The sequence below is a fragment of the Coptis chinensis genome, chromosome 1 (assembly GCF_015680905.1).
Source record: "Coptis chinensis isolate HL-2020 chromosome 1, ASM1568090v1, whole genome shotgun sequence".
Taxonomy (NCBI): Eukaryota; Viridiplantae; Streptophyta; class Magnoliopsida; order Ranunculales; family Ranunculaceae; genus Coptis; species Coptis chinensis.
In genome coordinates, this window is record NC_141456.1 from 1716322 (window position 1) to 1733444 (window position 17123).

Sequence of the window (17123 nt, forward strand, 5' to 3'; positions counted from 1 at the left end):
TCATGCAATTTAAAAGATTGATTCAGATAGCTTAGAAGCCATAAGGTTAAAGTAAATTCAGGATCCAACTGCAAACTTTAGGAAAAGCCCATTTTGCCTCAATGCAACACAACAATCCATTTTATTGTCAGATTTCTAAGTGGATTCATAGATAATTGTCTGAAATAACTCTGGTTCACAATCGTTTTTAGATAAGACAACGCTATTTAATACCAAAAGGAATGATGTTCTAGTTATATATATATTTAAATTAGATGAGCCTCCCCTATGTAATTACAATTAGAATCCAAAGAAACCATGCTAATTATCGGTCTCGAATGACGGGTTTCAAGACTTCAGGAAAAAAAACCCTCGGTGCGTAGCACGGTTTGCATACTTGTACACTACTATGACACTCATTCGCAAGGCATAAACTCTAGTTGATCTCTGTTGTGGCATTCCCATATGCTTCCTAATTCCCATATGTTTCCATATTCTCTATACCATTCCCTCTTTTTTCTTCCCACTCCCTCACCGGTCCCCTCTGTAAGTAAACATTTTTTCCTGCTTAGGTTAGTTCTACTTCCTAGCTAGGTCGGTCATCTATCTGGAATTCCATCTCTAGTTTGGTTTATGGTATCGGTTTCAGTTCCTTTGTTCAAATCAATATCTATGTCAGGCATCCCTTCCCGGTTGTCAATCCATTGTTCTTCTATCTGAGGCAAAAGCGAACCCCTCAAACGGAAGTGCCCAGAACAGAAGAGTCGCAACCCTCTCAGCCGCCCTCAACAAAAAAGAGAATAAAAGGAATGACTTAAGTTATGATACGATGCTCGGGAAGTTAAGCAGCAACACTCAAAGCATGATGCACAGAGAAGAAGTAGAAGATAAGTATCCTTCCGCGGCAATGGATAAAGAACAAATATGTGATAAACAAATCAAACAACATCTCTAGAATGGCTACAAATTGCCACTTTGAAAATAAACAAAACACAAAATTTCTAGAAATAAAAAATATATGAGCACGATAAAAAAAAAAGGTGTTCAATTCATTTCACTAAATTGAATCATCTGAGAAGCATACCACTCAGTATTGTAGTTTCGTCTTAGATGCAAGGTTTAGGTCTACCATATTTCCACTGCCAACATAGATTGTTCTGCTATTACATGAACTCAATAAAAGAAGAAACATGACTGTTTTTTCAACTACTAACAATGCCCTGTTCTGATCCTTTTAAAATACATGCATCCCATAAAAAAAAAATGGTGCTAATCTTGCTTAGTCTATGGTCAACACCATGCCCATCACTCTATGAACACAAAACGATTTCCTAAAACAGTCTATGGAATAGTTCTAACCCCAGAAAATGTTGGTTAAAGACACTATACTTTCAGCTTTGAGCATGAGCCCCTTCCTACACAGTGGAGCCAGTGACACTGCTTGCAGGAGCAATGTTATTATCTCCATTTCTTTCAGCTCCATAAGGCAATGGTGTTGCATACGTTTTCGGAGGTGGTTGGGCCTGCATCTGAGGATGAGTCATACCATAGGCAGTTGCACCCAAATCAACAAATTGCCTTCTGAAGAGTATAGTTCATTCAACCAATTCCAGGCCCGACTTAGTAAAGAATGGTTTTACTTTTAAAGCATAATGTAATGCCAAAGCTTAGTTCATTGCAAACTAAGCCTTGACATTACAACTATGGTTGACATTTGATACTCCTTTACTCGGGGACATAAACACACTTGTTTGTACATCACTGTGGGGCTTTGTATGAAGAAAACAAAGTAAGTAGAATTTAGTGAGTGGTTTATTTGTGGATATCTTCCTAGGAATTAGCATGCTTGAAACTTATTGTTTTATGTATACATTATTGTTCTCTTTTCTTTTCTTGCAGATCATTTATGAATTTGAAGGGCTGATAGAAAAGTTGTAAGTTGCTGCTCAGACAAACCAAAATTCTGACAGAGACATGGAGTCAGTTGGTATATCTGGTGAGGCAAAGAACAACTCTCCTGAAACAAATGTAGGGCTTGTCATTGTTCCTGATTCTGTTTCTATATAGATTTTTGAAATTAATTTTAATACTATATATCCTTAGGAAGTTCCTGCAAGTTCAAGTACCACTATTCAAATATAGTATCGCAACATTAACATACTGATCACACATACTTCGAACAGCACATCTCAGAATATTTAGAATTTAGAGTAACATATTTAGAATCAAAGTCCTTCTTCCTAGTTAATATTGTGTTATATCAAAAACATTAGTCATTCTGTTGACAAATTCTAATCATACCTTACGTTTTATAGTAAATAATACACATCAAACTTTTATAATAATAATAATAATAAAACAAAAAAGGCAAAATTCTAACCTTATATGACTTTCTTCCAATCTATCCTTATTCGCAGTAACCCACTCTTGATATTGCTTCAAAAAAACCTAATACCCCTCAAGAATATATATAGAGACATTGAGGAATTGGTGTTTGATTTCGATTGCAAGAGAACACCAGTGTTTGATTTCGATTGCAAGAGAACACCAGTGTTTGATTTCGATTGCAAGACATAAAGGGTGTGGAGTTGGACATTGAGGAATTGGTGTTTGATTTCGATTGCAAGACATAAAAGAGGAATGACTAAATAATAACAAAACAAAAGGTGAAATGGATAAATAATAACAAAATAGATATTGCAATTTGCCTACTCGAGAGTTGAGGAGGCTTTGGAAAGACGCGCCTATCATATAGTACGAGTATGCGAACTATGCTACGCATCGGTATTTTTTCAAATCTTTAAACCGGTCGCTCTAACATCTCTCTGATAGTATGATTTTTTGAATTCTAGTTATAATCTAAAAAATAATATAAAAACATTAGGAGGGGTTGAATATAATTTGAGTGACGTGAATGAGATTTTCTAAATTATTTTAAATAATATGAAGTTAATTATAATTTCAATAAAGTGAGAGTTTTTGGTATTTTAAAAAATTATTTAAAAGGAGGGAAAATGATTAGAATAATTAAGGAGGTGGTTCTAAAATCATAAAATAGAGAGATTACAAATACACAGTTCGGTGGTTTCTTCCTCATCTTCCTATTCAAATTTTGCTCCTAAAGATCCCTCTATCATATCATATAGAGATTTGGTAAATCAAGCAACAGTTAATATTTCAAAGTTTCATTGAAACATAGGCAGACATTCCTTGGAATTTTGGCTGGTAAAAATAGGGACGATATTGAGAGTTTGCGATATTCCGCAACATGAACGCATGATGGGCACGCGCTCACCTGCTAAAACCCTTACTAGTCCCTCTTCATCTCTTTACTCATTTCTTTTGAGATGAAGGAATTAATCTCAACCATGGCAGCTTCAAGACGTTTTCTTTTCACCTCTTCTTTCTTCCGTATTCACAGAAATACCCTTTCGACAACAACAAAAACAACATCATTTTCTCCCTTTATCTTAAAACCCCTTTTTACCAAAACCCCTTCATCAATCTCCAAAACCCACGTATTACTACCACTTCCTTTTTCCTTTATCTCAAAACCCCTTATCTTGAAAAGCTATACTACTGCTTCTGAAGCTATAGATACCCTTACAGACAATGATGGAAGTAGTGAAACTACTAGTTTTAGTTATTCTCACCCATGGCCTGAATGGGTAAGTTTTATTGAGAAGTTGAATAGTAATGGTTACTTTGATAAATCTTTATTGCCAGTTGAAGATAATAATGAAGGTGGTGGTGGTGTGGAGGATGATGCTGTAATTGGTACTACTAACAGGGACTTGAATAAATTGAGAAATGCTTCTCTTACCTTTTCTCGCGATCGATTCGATATTTTCAGGTATGGGGCTTTCTTTGTTTTCATTTGTTTTGGCATTGAATTTTTGGTTGGAAGTTTGAATAGAAAAATGAGCTAGTATACTTTAGTTAGCATGATAGAAAATAAGTTGGGAATGCTTGTCTTACCTTTGTATGGTGATTTCTTTTCTTTTTAGTAATGGTAGTTGGTACTCGGTAGCTTGTTTGAAAAGGTTGAAGTTGATCCACCATTTATTCCAAAATTCAAAAGAACAATGATTTGCTATCTCAAAAGCCCATTTTACAGCTAACTATCAGTCACTCCTAGATTGTAAAACTTGGAGGATTTTGGAAGAAGCATCTTATTGTCTGGTCACTGGTGAAATGATTCAACAATTGAATGTTGTCTAAAATATATTAGGTTCCCTAAAACTTAAACACATCTGAGATATTTTAAAAATATTGTCTGACTGAGCTTTGAAATTCTAGATGGTTGCTCAAAAATATAACTGTATAAATAGATACGGTTTGCCTGGTGGACCAAAAACTCATGTATACTGGCGATACATGGCCAAAGTTTCTGCTGCCTTTATAATCAATGATCTACATAGCAATAGGAATACAATGACCCACCCCCCTCCCCCAATGCAGTTTATTTTTACAATCATAACTGTGTAACTTATTGTTTAATTGCACATTCTTTCAATATTACATACGTGGGAATACTAATGTCTCTTTATCATGTCAGGTCGTTGTCAAGAGAACACATTCAGACTATGGTTGAGTGTGGATGCCCTAGTCTGTTTCGAAAAGCTGTTAATTCAGCGAAAAGATTGAGAGCATTTTTAAAACTTGACGAAGGGGATGTAAGTTCTCTGTCTCTGCATAAGATAAAGTATAGTGATACAAATTGGAAATTCTTTGATTTTTTCAGACGAGTTCTTTATGGCTTGTCCTTTTTGTATGCTCCACGTACACTAGAAAGGCTAGAAAGGCACTGTAAGCAAAAATTTGAAAATTTGGATATAAATAATAAATCCTCTTACATACAGGTGTGCAGTGCCTGCAATTTGAGAGGATCCTGTGATAGAGCCTATGGGATACTAAAGGATTCTGAAGCACCTGCACGTACTGTGGATATTGTTCGTATGTTGTTAATCTATGCACTAGATCCAATTGTTCTTTCAGGGGAAGAGAAACCCCATGGTAGGGAACAGATTGAAGCATCTGCCCGCAAGCTACTATCAGAGCTAGTTGAATTGAGCGAGACACCCCCTGATCCAGCCCTTCCAAAGCCTGCAATAAACCCCCCCAGGGTATCTCAGGGCATGGGTCGTGAACCGTCTAAGGATGTTGAAATGAAGCGAGGGGATTGGATATGCCCCAAGTAAGTAGTATGTTGGGCTTGCAAATATTTAATATTTTTTATAATGGTATGATATTGCTACCGTGATGAAAAAAAAAAGAATCACATTTCACCATTCCCACAAATCCACAATAATACCTTTGCATATTTAAAGATCAAAATAAGTGATTAATCTAACTTCTTTAAGTGTATGTCCATTGTGGTCAATTTTATCTCGTAACTTGCATACTAAATCTTTCATGCATTTGCAAGCAATAGTATACTCGAAGGTTAACCAATTGGTGTGTGACTGTTCCTGCAGTTGTACTTTCATGAATTTTGCTAGAAATATACGATGCCTAGAGTGCAAGGCTGATGGGCCTAACAGAGTTAATATTGATGATATTGACAAGAAAAAAGGGGACTGGACATGCCCACAGTAAGTCTAGTTTCAACTTGCTATGGTTTTTAACAAAAACTTCACTTTCTATCATCTTGTTGGTGTCGCCAAGTTAAAGCTTCTTCAAATGTATTCTCTATTGAGGAACCACTCCTCCCTCTGTCTGATTTTTCCATGCAGGTGTCAGTTCATGAACTTTGCTCGCAACACCAAATGCATACGACCACATTGTGGAGAGCCACGCCCCAAAAGAGACCTGCAGCCAGGGGAGTGGGAATGCCCTAAGTAAGAATTATTTTTAGGTTTTTCTACATATGTTCTTATTGTCTTGCTGAGGGGAAGTCCACAATGCTTGTCTATTCACGAATGCGTATTTTTGTAGGTGTGACTTCTTAAACTACAGAAGAAACAAGTTCTGTCTTAAGTGTAGTTGCGATAAACCAAAGGATGAGGTAGCTGAGTATGAAGACATTATATGGAAGAGGCCTCGTTAGGTGATTTCTATTCCATAAAGTTGTACGGGGCGATGAACTGGAATTCTTATGCACATTGAACTCTGAGCTAAAGCATTGACATCTGGTAAAGATCCTGAGCATTGAGCTAATGGATGTAGGTAGCATTAGCTTAGCTTGAATTATAGCCTTGGTAAGTTCGCTTATTGAGATGGGAAGTCATTAAATATATCAGACATGGTTGTAATGTAAGGCGAAGAAATTTGAGATAATTATGATTTTGTTTTAGTTACATAGGGGTAGCTGTCTGTTGGAATTCGACAATAAAGTTAATTGAACTTGCGTTTGGTTTGTGTTGATCCAGCCTCCGCCTTCAAGGCTTCAACATGCGCGTGATGTTGGTTAGCCCGACTTGCACTGGGGCAGCGAACCTACCTGTGCTGCTTGCCTGCTTATTGTGTAACTAATCCTCAACAAACTGGGAAGCTGGTCATGAGTCATGACCCTTGAACCTTATTACTAAAAAGTCTAAAACTGATCAGGTTACTTGTATTTGGTAAGGAATTAGATGTCAACTGCAAACATCCCTACCGTTTTGACCAAAAAAAATACTGCAAACATCCCTATAGTTCAAAACCATATATTTTTTCTAGTTCACTGTTACATAGAAAGTTTAACAGATCCACAAGCGGAGTCAAAGTTATACTTAAGTTTTAGACGTCTTAAGTATGTCAAAGCAATTACTTGATTTGGAGTGCAATGTAAACGCAATTGCTTGATTTGGAGTGCAAAGTGATGTCATTCACTTAAAAGATGATGCTTCACTTAAAAGATGATGCTAGTTGAAGTGTGAAATTTTTTGTGCATCAACGCATCACACTCCAAATCATTGTTTTATAATGAAATCTATCCTATAGACACAATTCACTTATGGTAAAATGTTACAACTCATCTTTCTTTGCCACCACCCCATATCTTGCCCATATATATTACTATTATCTATTTTACATCTTTCTACAGATAAAAAAAAAAAACTTAGTTCCACCCATTTCTAATCCTAATGTTAGCACAATGATTTTTTGTGTAAATTCATCTCTTCATGAAATTGAGATGGATGAGTCAAATCAAAATCAAACACTACTTGCTCATTTCATTCAAACAAATCACACGATAATTGGGAATTTGAGATTAATGAAAACGATGAAGGAAGGTTCCAACGGTTCCTTGGTCCGCATCGCGAAATTCGTTGTAGGCAGACTCATATAGCTTTTCAGGCTGCTTTAATAGATTATTTGTGGGAATTGCGTGGGCAAAATTAATTCAGCAATGATTGATATGTGTTGCTCTATGTCACTTTCTTATTTTGGTGCAAATTTGTTTCACTTGTTATTTTGTTGTAAGTTATTTTGAATTGAATGTGAAATGATTTTTTCAACTGAATGTGAATTATTGTTTTGTTTAGGCTTTCTTTTTAAGGGACATGTTTGAAGACAATTTATATATAGTGTCTAGAACAACCTATTCCTGGGCAACTTATATACGACAATGTATAAGCTGTGCACGACATTATATAACAGATAAAGTTTATATACGACAATATATAAGTTGTGTATGACACTGTATAAGTCCGTCCACAATTGAAACACACACTTGCATAGATAATCATATGTTTTTAACATATCAACACACCATCCTTGAATTAAAAATTATTCATAGGGATAGAAAAGTAATTAAATTTGGTTGTTTGCACATATGATAAGTTGGGACAACTTGGGCGGGCAGCTAGTATGGAGTGACACTTGACAAATCAAATCAAGCTCTATATTTGACCCCCAAAATGGAGTGTGGTTAGTTGTCAACTTGATATAGAATAGGGCGTGACTATCACACATGGTCCAGCACCGTAAAAACTTACGAAGTCCAACCTGATTGGCCTAAAAAGGAATGACGTGGCGAAAACTAACAAAAAAAACAAACACGAAAAGATAGGAGAAATTGAGATAACTATAAAGAGAGAGAGAAATAAAATAGACCGATCCAGAACAACACAAGTTCACCTTCTTCTTCCTTGGGATTTTCCTATCTCAAGTTCAAGTTGAAACGGATTTGATACACAAGGATAGAGAGTGGTTGTTTAAGAATAATGATGAAAAGAAGTTGGGAGTTGCATAAGAGAAAAAGCTTGAGTTAAGGTTAGGTCCACCAGGCCAGGGGCAGAAGAAGTTTCTCTTTCACATGGGTGTTATGCTTCTAAAACTTACAACAAGAACAATACTTGGTTGATAAACAATGATGGGGCTATTTTCTCGTCTCCATGGAGCACTAGTCCTGTAACTTGTACGTCCTACTGCTACACCTTTGGGTTTCCAGATATATACTCAGCAACATATTATGAATTCATCTTACCTTCATCAGTATCCATTTGTGTTGCAATATGTTCTCTATCCATCCCTTTAAGTTGTCTCTTCATCATTTATGTTAAATAAGATATTGATGAATCAATGTGAGAGATTAAACTTTGAATATAACATAAAAACACCAACGAAGATCAACGTATTTAGTTGAAGAAAGAGTGAGATTAGTAAAAGGAGAGAGAATGAACTCACTCTGATATTTACAGGGCCGGCCCTGAGGACAGCCCACACAGGGGGCCGGCTGGTCCCCCGAAAGTTGGCCGAATATTAGGGCCCCTATGGTTAAAAGCAGTTGTGGTCAATTATTTTTTTTGGCCCAAAAAGAAAGCAAACAAACATCTTACTGTTCTTTTTTCGGCCCAACATTGGCTCCAAATTTTGCCCAAACATAAATCATTAAACATCGATACTAAACTGGAGAGGCTTATTCTCCACGACTCTACTTCTCCTCTTAATCTCTCGGTCTCTACAATTCTCTAAGGTCTCTCCAGTTCTCCAACTTGCACTTTACGGTCTCCATTCATCTTTCTTTTGTTGACTATACCAGTTACCATCGCATCTGCAAAAAGAAGTTTTTCAAAGCTGAAGTTGATCAAATCTTACTTTCAATCGAACATGTATCAAAAAAGATTAAATGGATTAGATATGTTATCTATTGAAAAGTCTTTAATATAAAAACTTGATTACGAAGACTTAATTAATGATTTCGCAGCTATAAATATAATAAGACTAACTTTTCAGTTGTGCTTAGTTTTTGTAATTGAATTTTGGTGTGAATTTGTTGATATTAAACACACATTTGATTCCGTAAGAGTACGAAAGAATTTGGACTTAATTTTTGATCAAATAAGAAAAAAAAAATTGGCTTATGTATTTTTCATCATTTATCGGTAGAGGTCACACACGTTAGGATCTCGCCTAGGGCCCCAAAACTCAAGGCCGCCCCTGGATATTTATCTTTACTTTTCTAGTCTATTTCTCGTTTTAGTCCGCCCTATAGAATATTGATTGGTGTGGTAAATTGTCAACTTGCCCACTCTACACGAGTACACGTAGGATAATAGAATAGCATTGAAGACGCTCTAATCCATCCAATATTCCAAGAACTTAAACGTATTTAATTTAACACGCTTGAAAATATTCTTTGTAAGTCAACCGAAAATAAATAATTGACCTGTCAAAATTGAACAACATTGGCCAGAAACAGAAAAGAAAAAATAATTTTGGGAGACAAAATAGTTAGCATGTGGGTCTTTCGCCATCGCCAGATGTCTTAGCAAACTTTGCTGCTGACTTTTGTCCCACCTAAAAAGATTTCCACTTTATATCCTTTTTCACCATCCAAAGGCCTACACCCGTTAAATTTTATATATGGTTCCATGCAAGATACCTGCCATCTTTCCAAATAATTTCAAATCTTCTTAGATTCGTCATAAAACTTATCTAACAAGTGGAACTACAATCTTTGGAGCAAAAACCAAGTAACAAAAAAAAAAAAAAGGTTAGGCCTATGAAGAGGACATCAGGTTTCATCTATATACCAAACAAATATGTCATAGTTATCGATATACATACACATAAATTTGTTCGTATTTGCAACATCAAAAGTATATAAATGAATAGCAGTTCTAGAGTACACTCTCAATATGGTTGCGTTGGCATTTTATTCTTTGGTTATAGACTTTGTCACGCAATACACCCTCACTTCTTGTTTATTAGAGGCTCCATAGTACAGATACAGAATGTGTATTCTAGATTTTGGCATAAATTGGGTGAGGTCACCCTAAAAATAATTACTTGCATGGTCAACTTTAAAATTAATTGAGGCCATAGTTGTAATTTTCTTTTCAACTTTTGGAAGTATCGTAGTTGGTTTTAAAGAAGTGGAAAAAATTCAACCGTTGTCCAAACTCCAAACGAATGGAGTAGAGGTGAGAGAAAGAAGAAGGAAGAAGCAGACAAGGGTATTACAGTCATTATAATTCCTCCTTCATTCTTTCAGGTAACTCTGTCCATTTTTCTACCTGTGTTTCATCATGTTTACAGATAAAGATTATGTGTATGGTACTGAAAACTCGGAAAGTTCCAAAAACCCGAACGAAAAAACTGATTTTTCTGTGAAAAATGATGATTTTATACGAAAATCAGACATGGATCGTGATGGGGGTAGCTCAAATTCGTTAAAAATTGGAAATTTAGGATCGCAGGAGTTGACTTTGAGTTATTTGTGTGAGAATTTTAAGATGGGTATTCAAGAAAAAGAGGTTACAGCTACAGGGAAGAATTTTTTGACTTCTTTAGAAAAGGGTAGCTGTAGTAAAGGGAAAGAAATTGTTTTGGATTCTGGAAATGAAGATGAGAGATGGGTTGAAAGAGATTTCTTGCAATTGAATGGGGTCAGTGGAGGTGGTCCGAAACGAGATATTGATCGAGAGGGGAAGTCGGAGAAGGAGAATGAGAAGAAACCAAAACTAGAGACTGAGACTGAGACCCTCAATTTGTCTTTGGGTTTGCCTGATGTATCGCTGTCCCTTGCCTCGCCTAACCGCATGCCAAAAGCTGCTGATGTTCCTGTTGCTTTGAGGCCTAGTAGGAGTACCCAGTCTTTGGTGCCTTGAATAATAATCAGCGTACTGGGAGTTCTGATGATTTTACTGGAGCAGCATCGATGTCAATGTCTTATTAAGTATTCTGTTCCGTTTTCACACAATCCTAGCTGTTCGCTCACGCATAATTCTACTGATTTTTATGAGTATTCTGTTGGGAGTCATCGAAGAGAGAATGACCCTATTTGGAATTGTGGGGAGGGGACTAATGGGTCTGTTCACAGTCGGTTCAAACCTGTTGGGGATGGGGTTGTTTTGGCGAATCATAATGCTGGTACTGGTAGTATATCCATGCAAAGTAATTGGCCAGTCAATAAGGATTCAACCCTTTATAGAACAACTGGTTCTGAGAACCTTTCTTTCTTCCCGTCTGATCTTCCTGCAAGGCAAGTAATGGAAACCCAATCAAATGACTCAAGGGGAAGAGCCTCTGATCGACAAAGGGTTGGATCGGATGGAGGAGGGCGGCCACGTAAGCTATCAAAACCTGAGAGGCTACTACGAGAAGTTGTCTCTGAATCAATTCCGGTCATGGCTCATATATTTCAGGAGCTTCCTGATGAGACAATTGAATCCACCAAGGAGTACTTGAAGGGTCTCATTGGAGTGCCTGAGAAGAGTGATGAGTTATTAAGTTTCCAAAAACGGCTCGAGAGGTCTGATTTTACTTTTGAGTTGCTCTCAAAATCTCACAAGGCCCAACTGGACATCTTGGTCACGTTAAAGACCGGTCAGGCCATCTTTTTATCGGCGAAAATGCGTCTCCCGATGACTGAGCTTGTCGAGATATTCTTGCTCTTGAGGTGTCGGAATGTGAATTGTAAGGGTTTATTGCCTGTTGATGACTGTGACTGCAAGATATGCTCGTCTAAAAAAGGCTTCTGTAGTGCATGCATGTGCCCTGTCTGTTTCAAGTTTGATTGTGCCAACAAAACTTGCAGTTGGGTTGGCTGCGACGTCTGTTCCCACTGGTGCCATGCTGTATGTGGTATTCAGAGTAATCTCATCAAACCAGGGTCTGGAATGAGAGGGAAAACAGGGAGCACGGAAATGCAATTCTATTGCCCTGGATGTGGGCATGCTTCTGAGATGTTTGGCTTTGTTAAGGATGTCTTTGAATTGTGTCCTGGAGAGTGGGGTCTAGAAACCTTGATAAAGGAGCTTGACTATGTGAGGCAAATATTCCAGGCCAGTGAAGACTCCAAGGGCAAAGAACTTCACAATAGGGCAGAACAATTGATTGGCAAGCTTAAAAACAAGGTCATTTCTCCTGCAGATGCTTGCAACGGCTTGCTTCAGTTTTTCAAGTGTAAGTCTTCTGACCGCTATTTTATTCTTTTATTTGAGTTGACATTATTTTCATGTTTTCTGGTTTCTTATCTGTTCATAATTGTTTCTATCCTCCACTATATTTTTATGGTTTGTTATCTTAGATATCACGACTCTTGACTATATCTCAGGTGTATATTGGTATGTTCCTTCACAATTTTCCCAGTTATTTGTGTTGGCTCCTCCATATCACTGCTCCTATGTCATTGTCTTATGCTTGATGTTGGCCTAGAATGTAAGAAGTGTAGAATGACTATCTTTATCAAAGTAGTGTAGAATGAAGGTTGAGGGTATAAGTTTTTCAGTTTCCCCCATTTGTTATTGATTGATGGACTACCAACTTTATTAGTTGGAAGTGTAGTACAGGGTAGGGTGAGATTGTCTACTGAAAAAATGAGTGATGAAAATAAAAGGAAATTGAGGGATAAACCATGTATTAGTTACTTATCAAGCTAAATCTCATTTCTAAATAAATACTCTGCATACTTTCATGTTTATTTTCCTCTGGGTGTTTTTTTGGATGCATTATTAAGATGTGCATGTGTCTGAAATAGTGTCTTTGAAGAATTTGTGAATTTTAATGGCTTGATACGACATTTATGTCACATAGTTATAACTGTTTTAGAAATGACCAGCTTGTCTGTAGAACGTCTGTATTGATTAATGGCATCATCTTATTTCTGAAGAACCTTATTATTGTCATATTATCATTATTGTTATCGTCACCTTCCTTGTTATTATTGTCATTGTCGTTGTTGTTAATGCTACTGTCTTTTTCCTTTAGAAGACTCAGTGTCCCACAATCCCAAGGTCTCCGACAGTATCCTTATAAACAATTGGTTCCATCCCGGCACAGAACACCAGTTTCAAATTTTCAACTGTCCTTGGTCTTAAAGGATATCGTGAAGAGGTTAACTATTAGATTAATTTTCCAAAACAATAGCATTTGGGATCTTCCATTTCTAATGGGATTTGATTAGCGACACCTCCCTTTTTGAGCCAAGTGAAAGTTAACGTACTTATATCTAGCATAAATGCAAATCAACTTTAGAGGTTCTTTACTTGTGAAGCATAAGGAAAATATTTGGTCCCTTGCCATGGCAGTATTATGTTGACTAAATTATCTGTGTGTATGGAAGAAACATGTTACCATTTTCTTTTCTGTTCCTTCTTGCAGAGGCGGTCTACTAAGAATAATGATTTCAATTGGGATCGATGGCTCCTTAGATAATGGATTCTCTTCCTTCAGCCTTAATTTTTATTTCTTTTATTAGTGCAATGCTTTCTCTAGCTGGAACTCGTTTTGGATATTAAATTTTACTATTTTAGTATATCGTATATTAAAGAGACATGAGTGATTTATTATTATGTGATAATGTGTCCTGTTTTCCATTTGAATTGTAAAATTTACTAATTTAGAGATAGTGAAGTTCAAATCTGAACCGTACGTTTAGAGAACACAGGTTCCACAGGAATCTTGATTAGAAAGTTGTTTCAGTGAGTTTAATTTGATTCGACAAATGTCACCAGATTTAGAATTAAACATTGACAAACATTCTCCATTTGGAGAATTTACTGTCTGTCAGCTTCACGATCTTTCTTAGTCAAGGCTAAATATATTTTTACTAAACTCTTGTTTGGTTATAGAGCACTGCTACTCCCAAGGTGCAATTTGTAGGAGTCAGCTGCTTGTAAAACTATCTAAAAATTGACTGGCATTACTCCACACAAATGGCATTGACTTTATATCGAAGTTACTCTTCTTTAGTTAGTTAGCTTTATGCAAGTAGATTTTGCTAAGATAGTGAATTTCTGTATCATCATTGTGGTAGTAGAGACAGGTTTCAAACTCCAAAATTGAATTGCCGGGGTATAATTTTCCAACAAAGATAACCTTAGGTATATAGCTTAAGACAGTGACTGAGAGAAATTATGAGGTTTCCACCATGGAACATGTAATAGACTAGAACGAGGTTTCACATTTCCATTTTTTTAATACTATAGGCTCCAAAGAACCTACAGAATACATGCTTGATATCAACTGAGTTCTCTCAGGATGTAATTTGAGATACTAATGGTTAGTAGAAGGCATTAAGATGATCAGATACCACTAGTGCGCCGTGGAACAGAAGCTCTTAATTCCTCTCAACCTAAATATTCCTAAGGTTGCAATTGTATGTTGCCTAGTATTTTGATAAATATATTCTCTTCATAGTCCTGCTGATCTTCCTGGATTTGGTGAAGAATGTTGTAAAAAATCGAGTAAATCTTTGGTCCCAGGAGTGGCAAGTAATCATCCTTAAAGACACTTGAATAACTATCACAAGGAAACTTCCCAAACTAGAAGGAAGTGGTATTAGGCATGTGTGAGTCCATTGTTTACTCCAGAGACCCTTTGGTATGTTATTACTTCTCTCTCGTACAATTACAATTCAACTTTTGGAGTAATAAGGTGTCAAGATGATATGAAGCAGTAAGTCTGGAGAGGTTGTGTATTTGAGTTTGCAACCCAGCGCTAGCATCGAGGCCTTTTTTGGGCGTGAACACCCTTGGGAGTGTGTTGTTTGGTGTGTGCCTACTGCATGTTAGTCCTTCGTAGCGTTTGATATTTTATGTCCCTGTACAAAATATTGAGCTTTTGGAGATTGGTTACTAGCATTAATAATGTATCTACAGCCTCTCTCTTTGCCAAGGGCTTTGCATGCTGCTGACAGCTTGCAAGTTCGCGCTAAGTGAACACAACTCTACCATAAATAAACCTCCTAAGTTAATATGATATTGCTATGTTGAATACCTTATGGAATTTATATCATTTCGAAAGAACAAATGCATGTAAGTTTACCGGGAAATTACTAAAATTAGTGAAGAGTAAGTTCCCTAGTTCAGACTAGAAGTCACTTTGTCACGTTAATGTGTGGGACATCTCTTGGTCTTATTACCGCATGAAGTTTACCCTTTTATTGTTTATCATCAAGCTAACAATCATGTCAATCAGCGTGATGTGTTATTTTATTTCCGATCCAATATTTTGATATTGTTGACCAAGGTGGTGCACCAGTAGTCTGAGTGTTGGACCAAATCACAATGTCTAGCATGGTGAAAAATACAAGGCATTGATACATATAATACTGGTATTATTTTTTTACGTACTTGTCAATAGTTATATAGATCTAGTTCCCATCTTAGTTAGCTGTTCTTTATTGATTGTTTAGCAACTGCGGAAAGGAGGGGGGGGGGGGTGTCGAAACATGTGCTGTTTCAAGTGGTGGTGAGTGTAAATGATAAACATCTCAAGTGTAGAAGGGAACATGAAGGGGATATACACAACTAATAACTATTAGCTATATATTGAAACATGTTATGTGGAAATTTGTGGGGCAAGAGAAGCCATGTGGAAGACGGCGGACTCCTCTTTGGGGCAGCAGAGTTATGTTATGTTACATTATTCAGGTGCTCTCTTGAGATCCAAGGGTCCAGGGTAAAACCTTTTTGTTTTTATCCATATTTGTAAGAGCGCTGGAAGTAGCATCGATTTGACTTAGATCATATAGACCAATTTGAGTATTGCTATAATATTGATGGATCATGAATTCTTATTGCTGACGTGCATGCCTGGCGTTGCTTATTGGATTCTTAGGTGCACCAATCTTGGGGGGGGAGGGGGTTGTGGAATAGTCATATTGATTTTGTTTGTTTGTAATGATTTTAGCAGATTTCGAGTACTCTTTTCCGTGTTTTTTTCTTTGTTCATTCTTCAAGTGATTGAATATCCACCTTTGAGTTGCTGATTTTTAGCATTCATCTTTAAAAAGTGCTTCCAGATATGTATTTTTTTGCATGGAAAAGCCATTTACTTTTTTCTCTTTAGTCGTGTTTAACTGCTTATGTCGAAATTCTTGTAAGGAATCTTAACTCTTGATAATTTTGCTTTAAATGTCCTCTGTGTATTATATCTTCTACTAACACGGAATATTGATGTGGCATATATAAACACACAGATGGGATCACAGACACTTCTGGTTCTATGAGCTCTTTTAAAGACGCGGTGAAAACTCAGATGAGTCAAAAGGGAAATATGGCCTCTGCCCCACCTCCCACTTCTCTGGGTCCCCAATCTATTTCCTATAGCATGCACTCTTCCGGTGTAGAACATGATATGTTGTCATTTAGAGAAGATGCTCACCAGAACAACCTTAAACCCTTTATGACTGATCAAACAGTGGAAGAGGAGTTGCAGAGCAGCATATTGTCAAAGAACGGGTTCAACAGCCTCGAAAGCATAGTGCGAATCAAAGAAGCAGAAGCGAGGATGTTCCAGGCCAAAGCAGATGATGCCCGAAGAGAAGCTGAGAGGTATCAAGAATGGTCTTGAGCTAACAGTGAGAAGTTGGAGGAAGAGTACACGAGCAAGCTTGCCAAACTGTGTTTGCAGGAGACAGAGGAGAGACGGAGGAAGAAACTTGAGGAGCTCAAGGCTTTAGAAAACTCTCATTGTGATTACTACAACATGAAAATTAGAATGCAAGCTGAGATTGCAGGCTTGCTAGAGAGGATGGAGGCTACAAAACAGCAATGTGTGTAGTAGACATGGGTTTTTGTTGGTTATTTAATATGATGTGTCATTACTTGTAGTGATCGTTTTTGTAGATGATCACAATATTATGTGTGATGATTACTGTAATGATTGTCGTGAGTGATAGAACTGTGTAACTTGGCAAGGCATTTTTCTTGGAATGCTACTCTTTTTTCTTTATGTGAATGAGATTTGATTAAACAGCTTTAACTTCA

The 17123-nt window shown here is 36.9% G+C and overlaps 2 protein-coding genes and 1 long non-coding RNA gene across 4 annotated transcripts; 2 read left to right on the forward strand and 1 right to left on the reverse strand.

The window, feature by feature from the left end:
* Positions 1 to 1129: 1129 nt before the first annotated feature.
* Positions 1130 to 2491, reverse strand: LOC147521170 (uncharacterized). The gene is made up of 2 exons (XR_015193824.1): positions 2360 to 2491; positions 1130 to 1508 (listed from the first exon to the last, which is right to left on the reverse strand). It is a non-coding gene; the product is annotated as an uncharacterized LOC147521170 (long non-coding RNA).
* Positions 2492 to 3169: 678 nt separating this feature from the next.
* On the forward strand, positions 3170 to 6539 carry LOC147521171 (zinc finger (Ran-binding) family protein). Of its 2 annotated transcripts, XR_015214600.1 has the most exons (7): positions 3243 to 3832; positions 4538 to 4655; positions 4842 to 5176; positions 5457 to 5573; positions 5715 to 5819; positions 5917 to 6113; positions 6351 to 6539. XR_015214600.1 is itself a non-coding variant. In XM_086595047.1 (6 exons), the coding sequence occupies exons 1-6, from the start codon at positions 3327 to 3329 to the stop codon at positions 6026 to 6028; spliced, it is 1293 nt and encodes a 430-aa protein (XP_086451173.1). In that variant the 5' UTR covers positions 3170 to 3326; the 3' UTR covers positions 6029 to 6343. The 2 variants fall into 2 exon arrangements, 1 of the variants encoding a protein (XP_086451173.1); XM_086595047.1 differs by lacking the exon at positions 6351 to 6539 and having other exon boundaries at positions 3170 to 3832; positions 5917 to 6343.
* A 3759-nt stretch (positions 6540 to 10298) lies between these two features.
* On the forward strand, positions 10299 to 17123 carry LOC147521172 (protein OBERON 3-like). Its single transcript, XM_086595058.1, is given in 4 exon segments — positions 10299 to 11013; positions 11016 to 11083; positions 11085 to 12315; positions 16334 to 17123. Coding segments are annotated over 4 exon segments (2460 nt in total). The 5' UTR covers positions 10299 to 10436; the 3' UTR covers positions 16918 to 17123.

Excerpts from the sequence above, each read along its gene's own strand:
- LOC147521171 (XM_086595047.1), top strand. The coding sequence starts at position 3,327 with ATGAAGGAATTAATCTCAACCATGGCAGCTTCAAGACGTTTTCTTTTC. Across the intron at positions 3,833-4,537 it reads GATCGATTCGATATTTTCAG|GTCGTTGTCAAGAGAACACA; the intron begins GTATGGGGCTTT and ends TTATCATGTCAG. Across the intron at positions 4,656-4,841 it reads TAAAACTTGACGAAGGGGAT|GTGTGCAGTGCCTGCAATTT; the intron begins GTAAGTTCTCTG and ends TCTTACATACAG.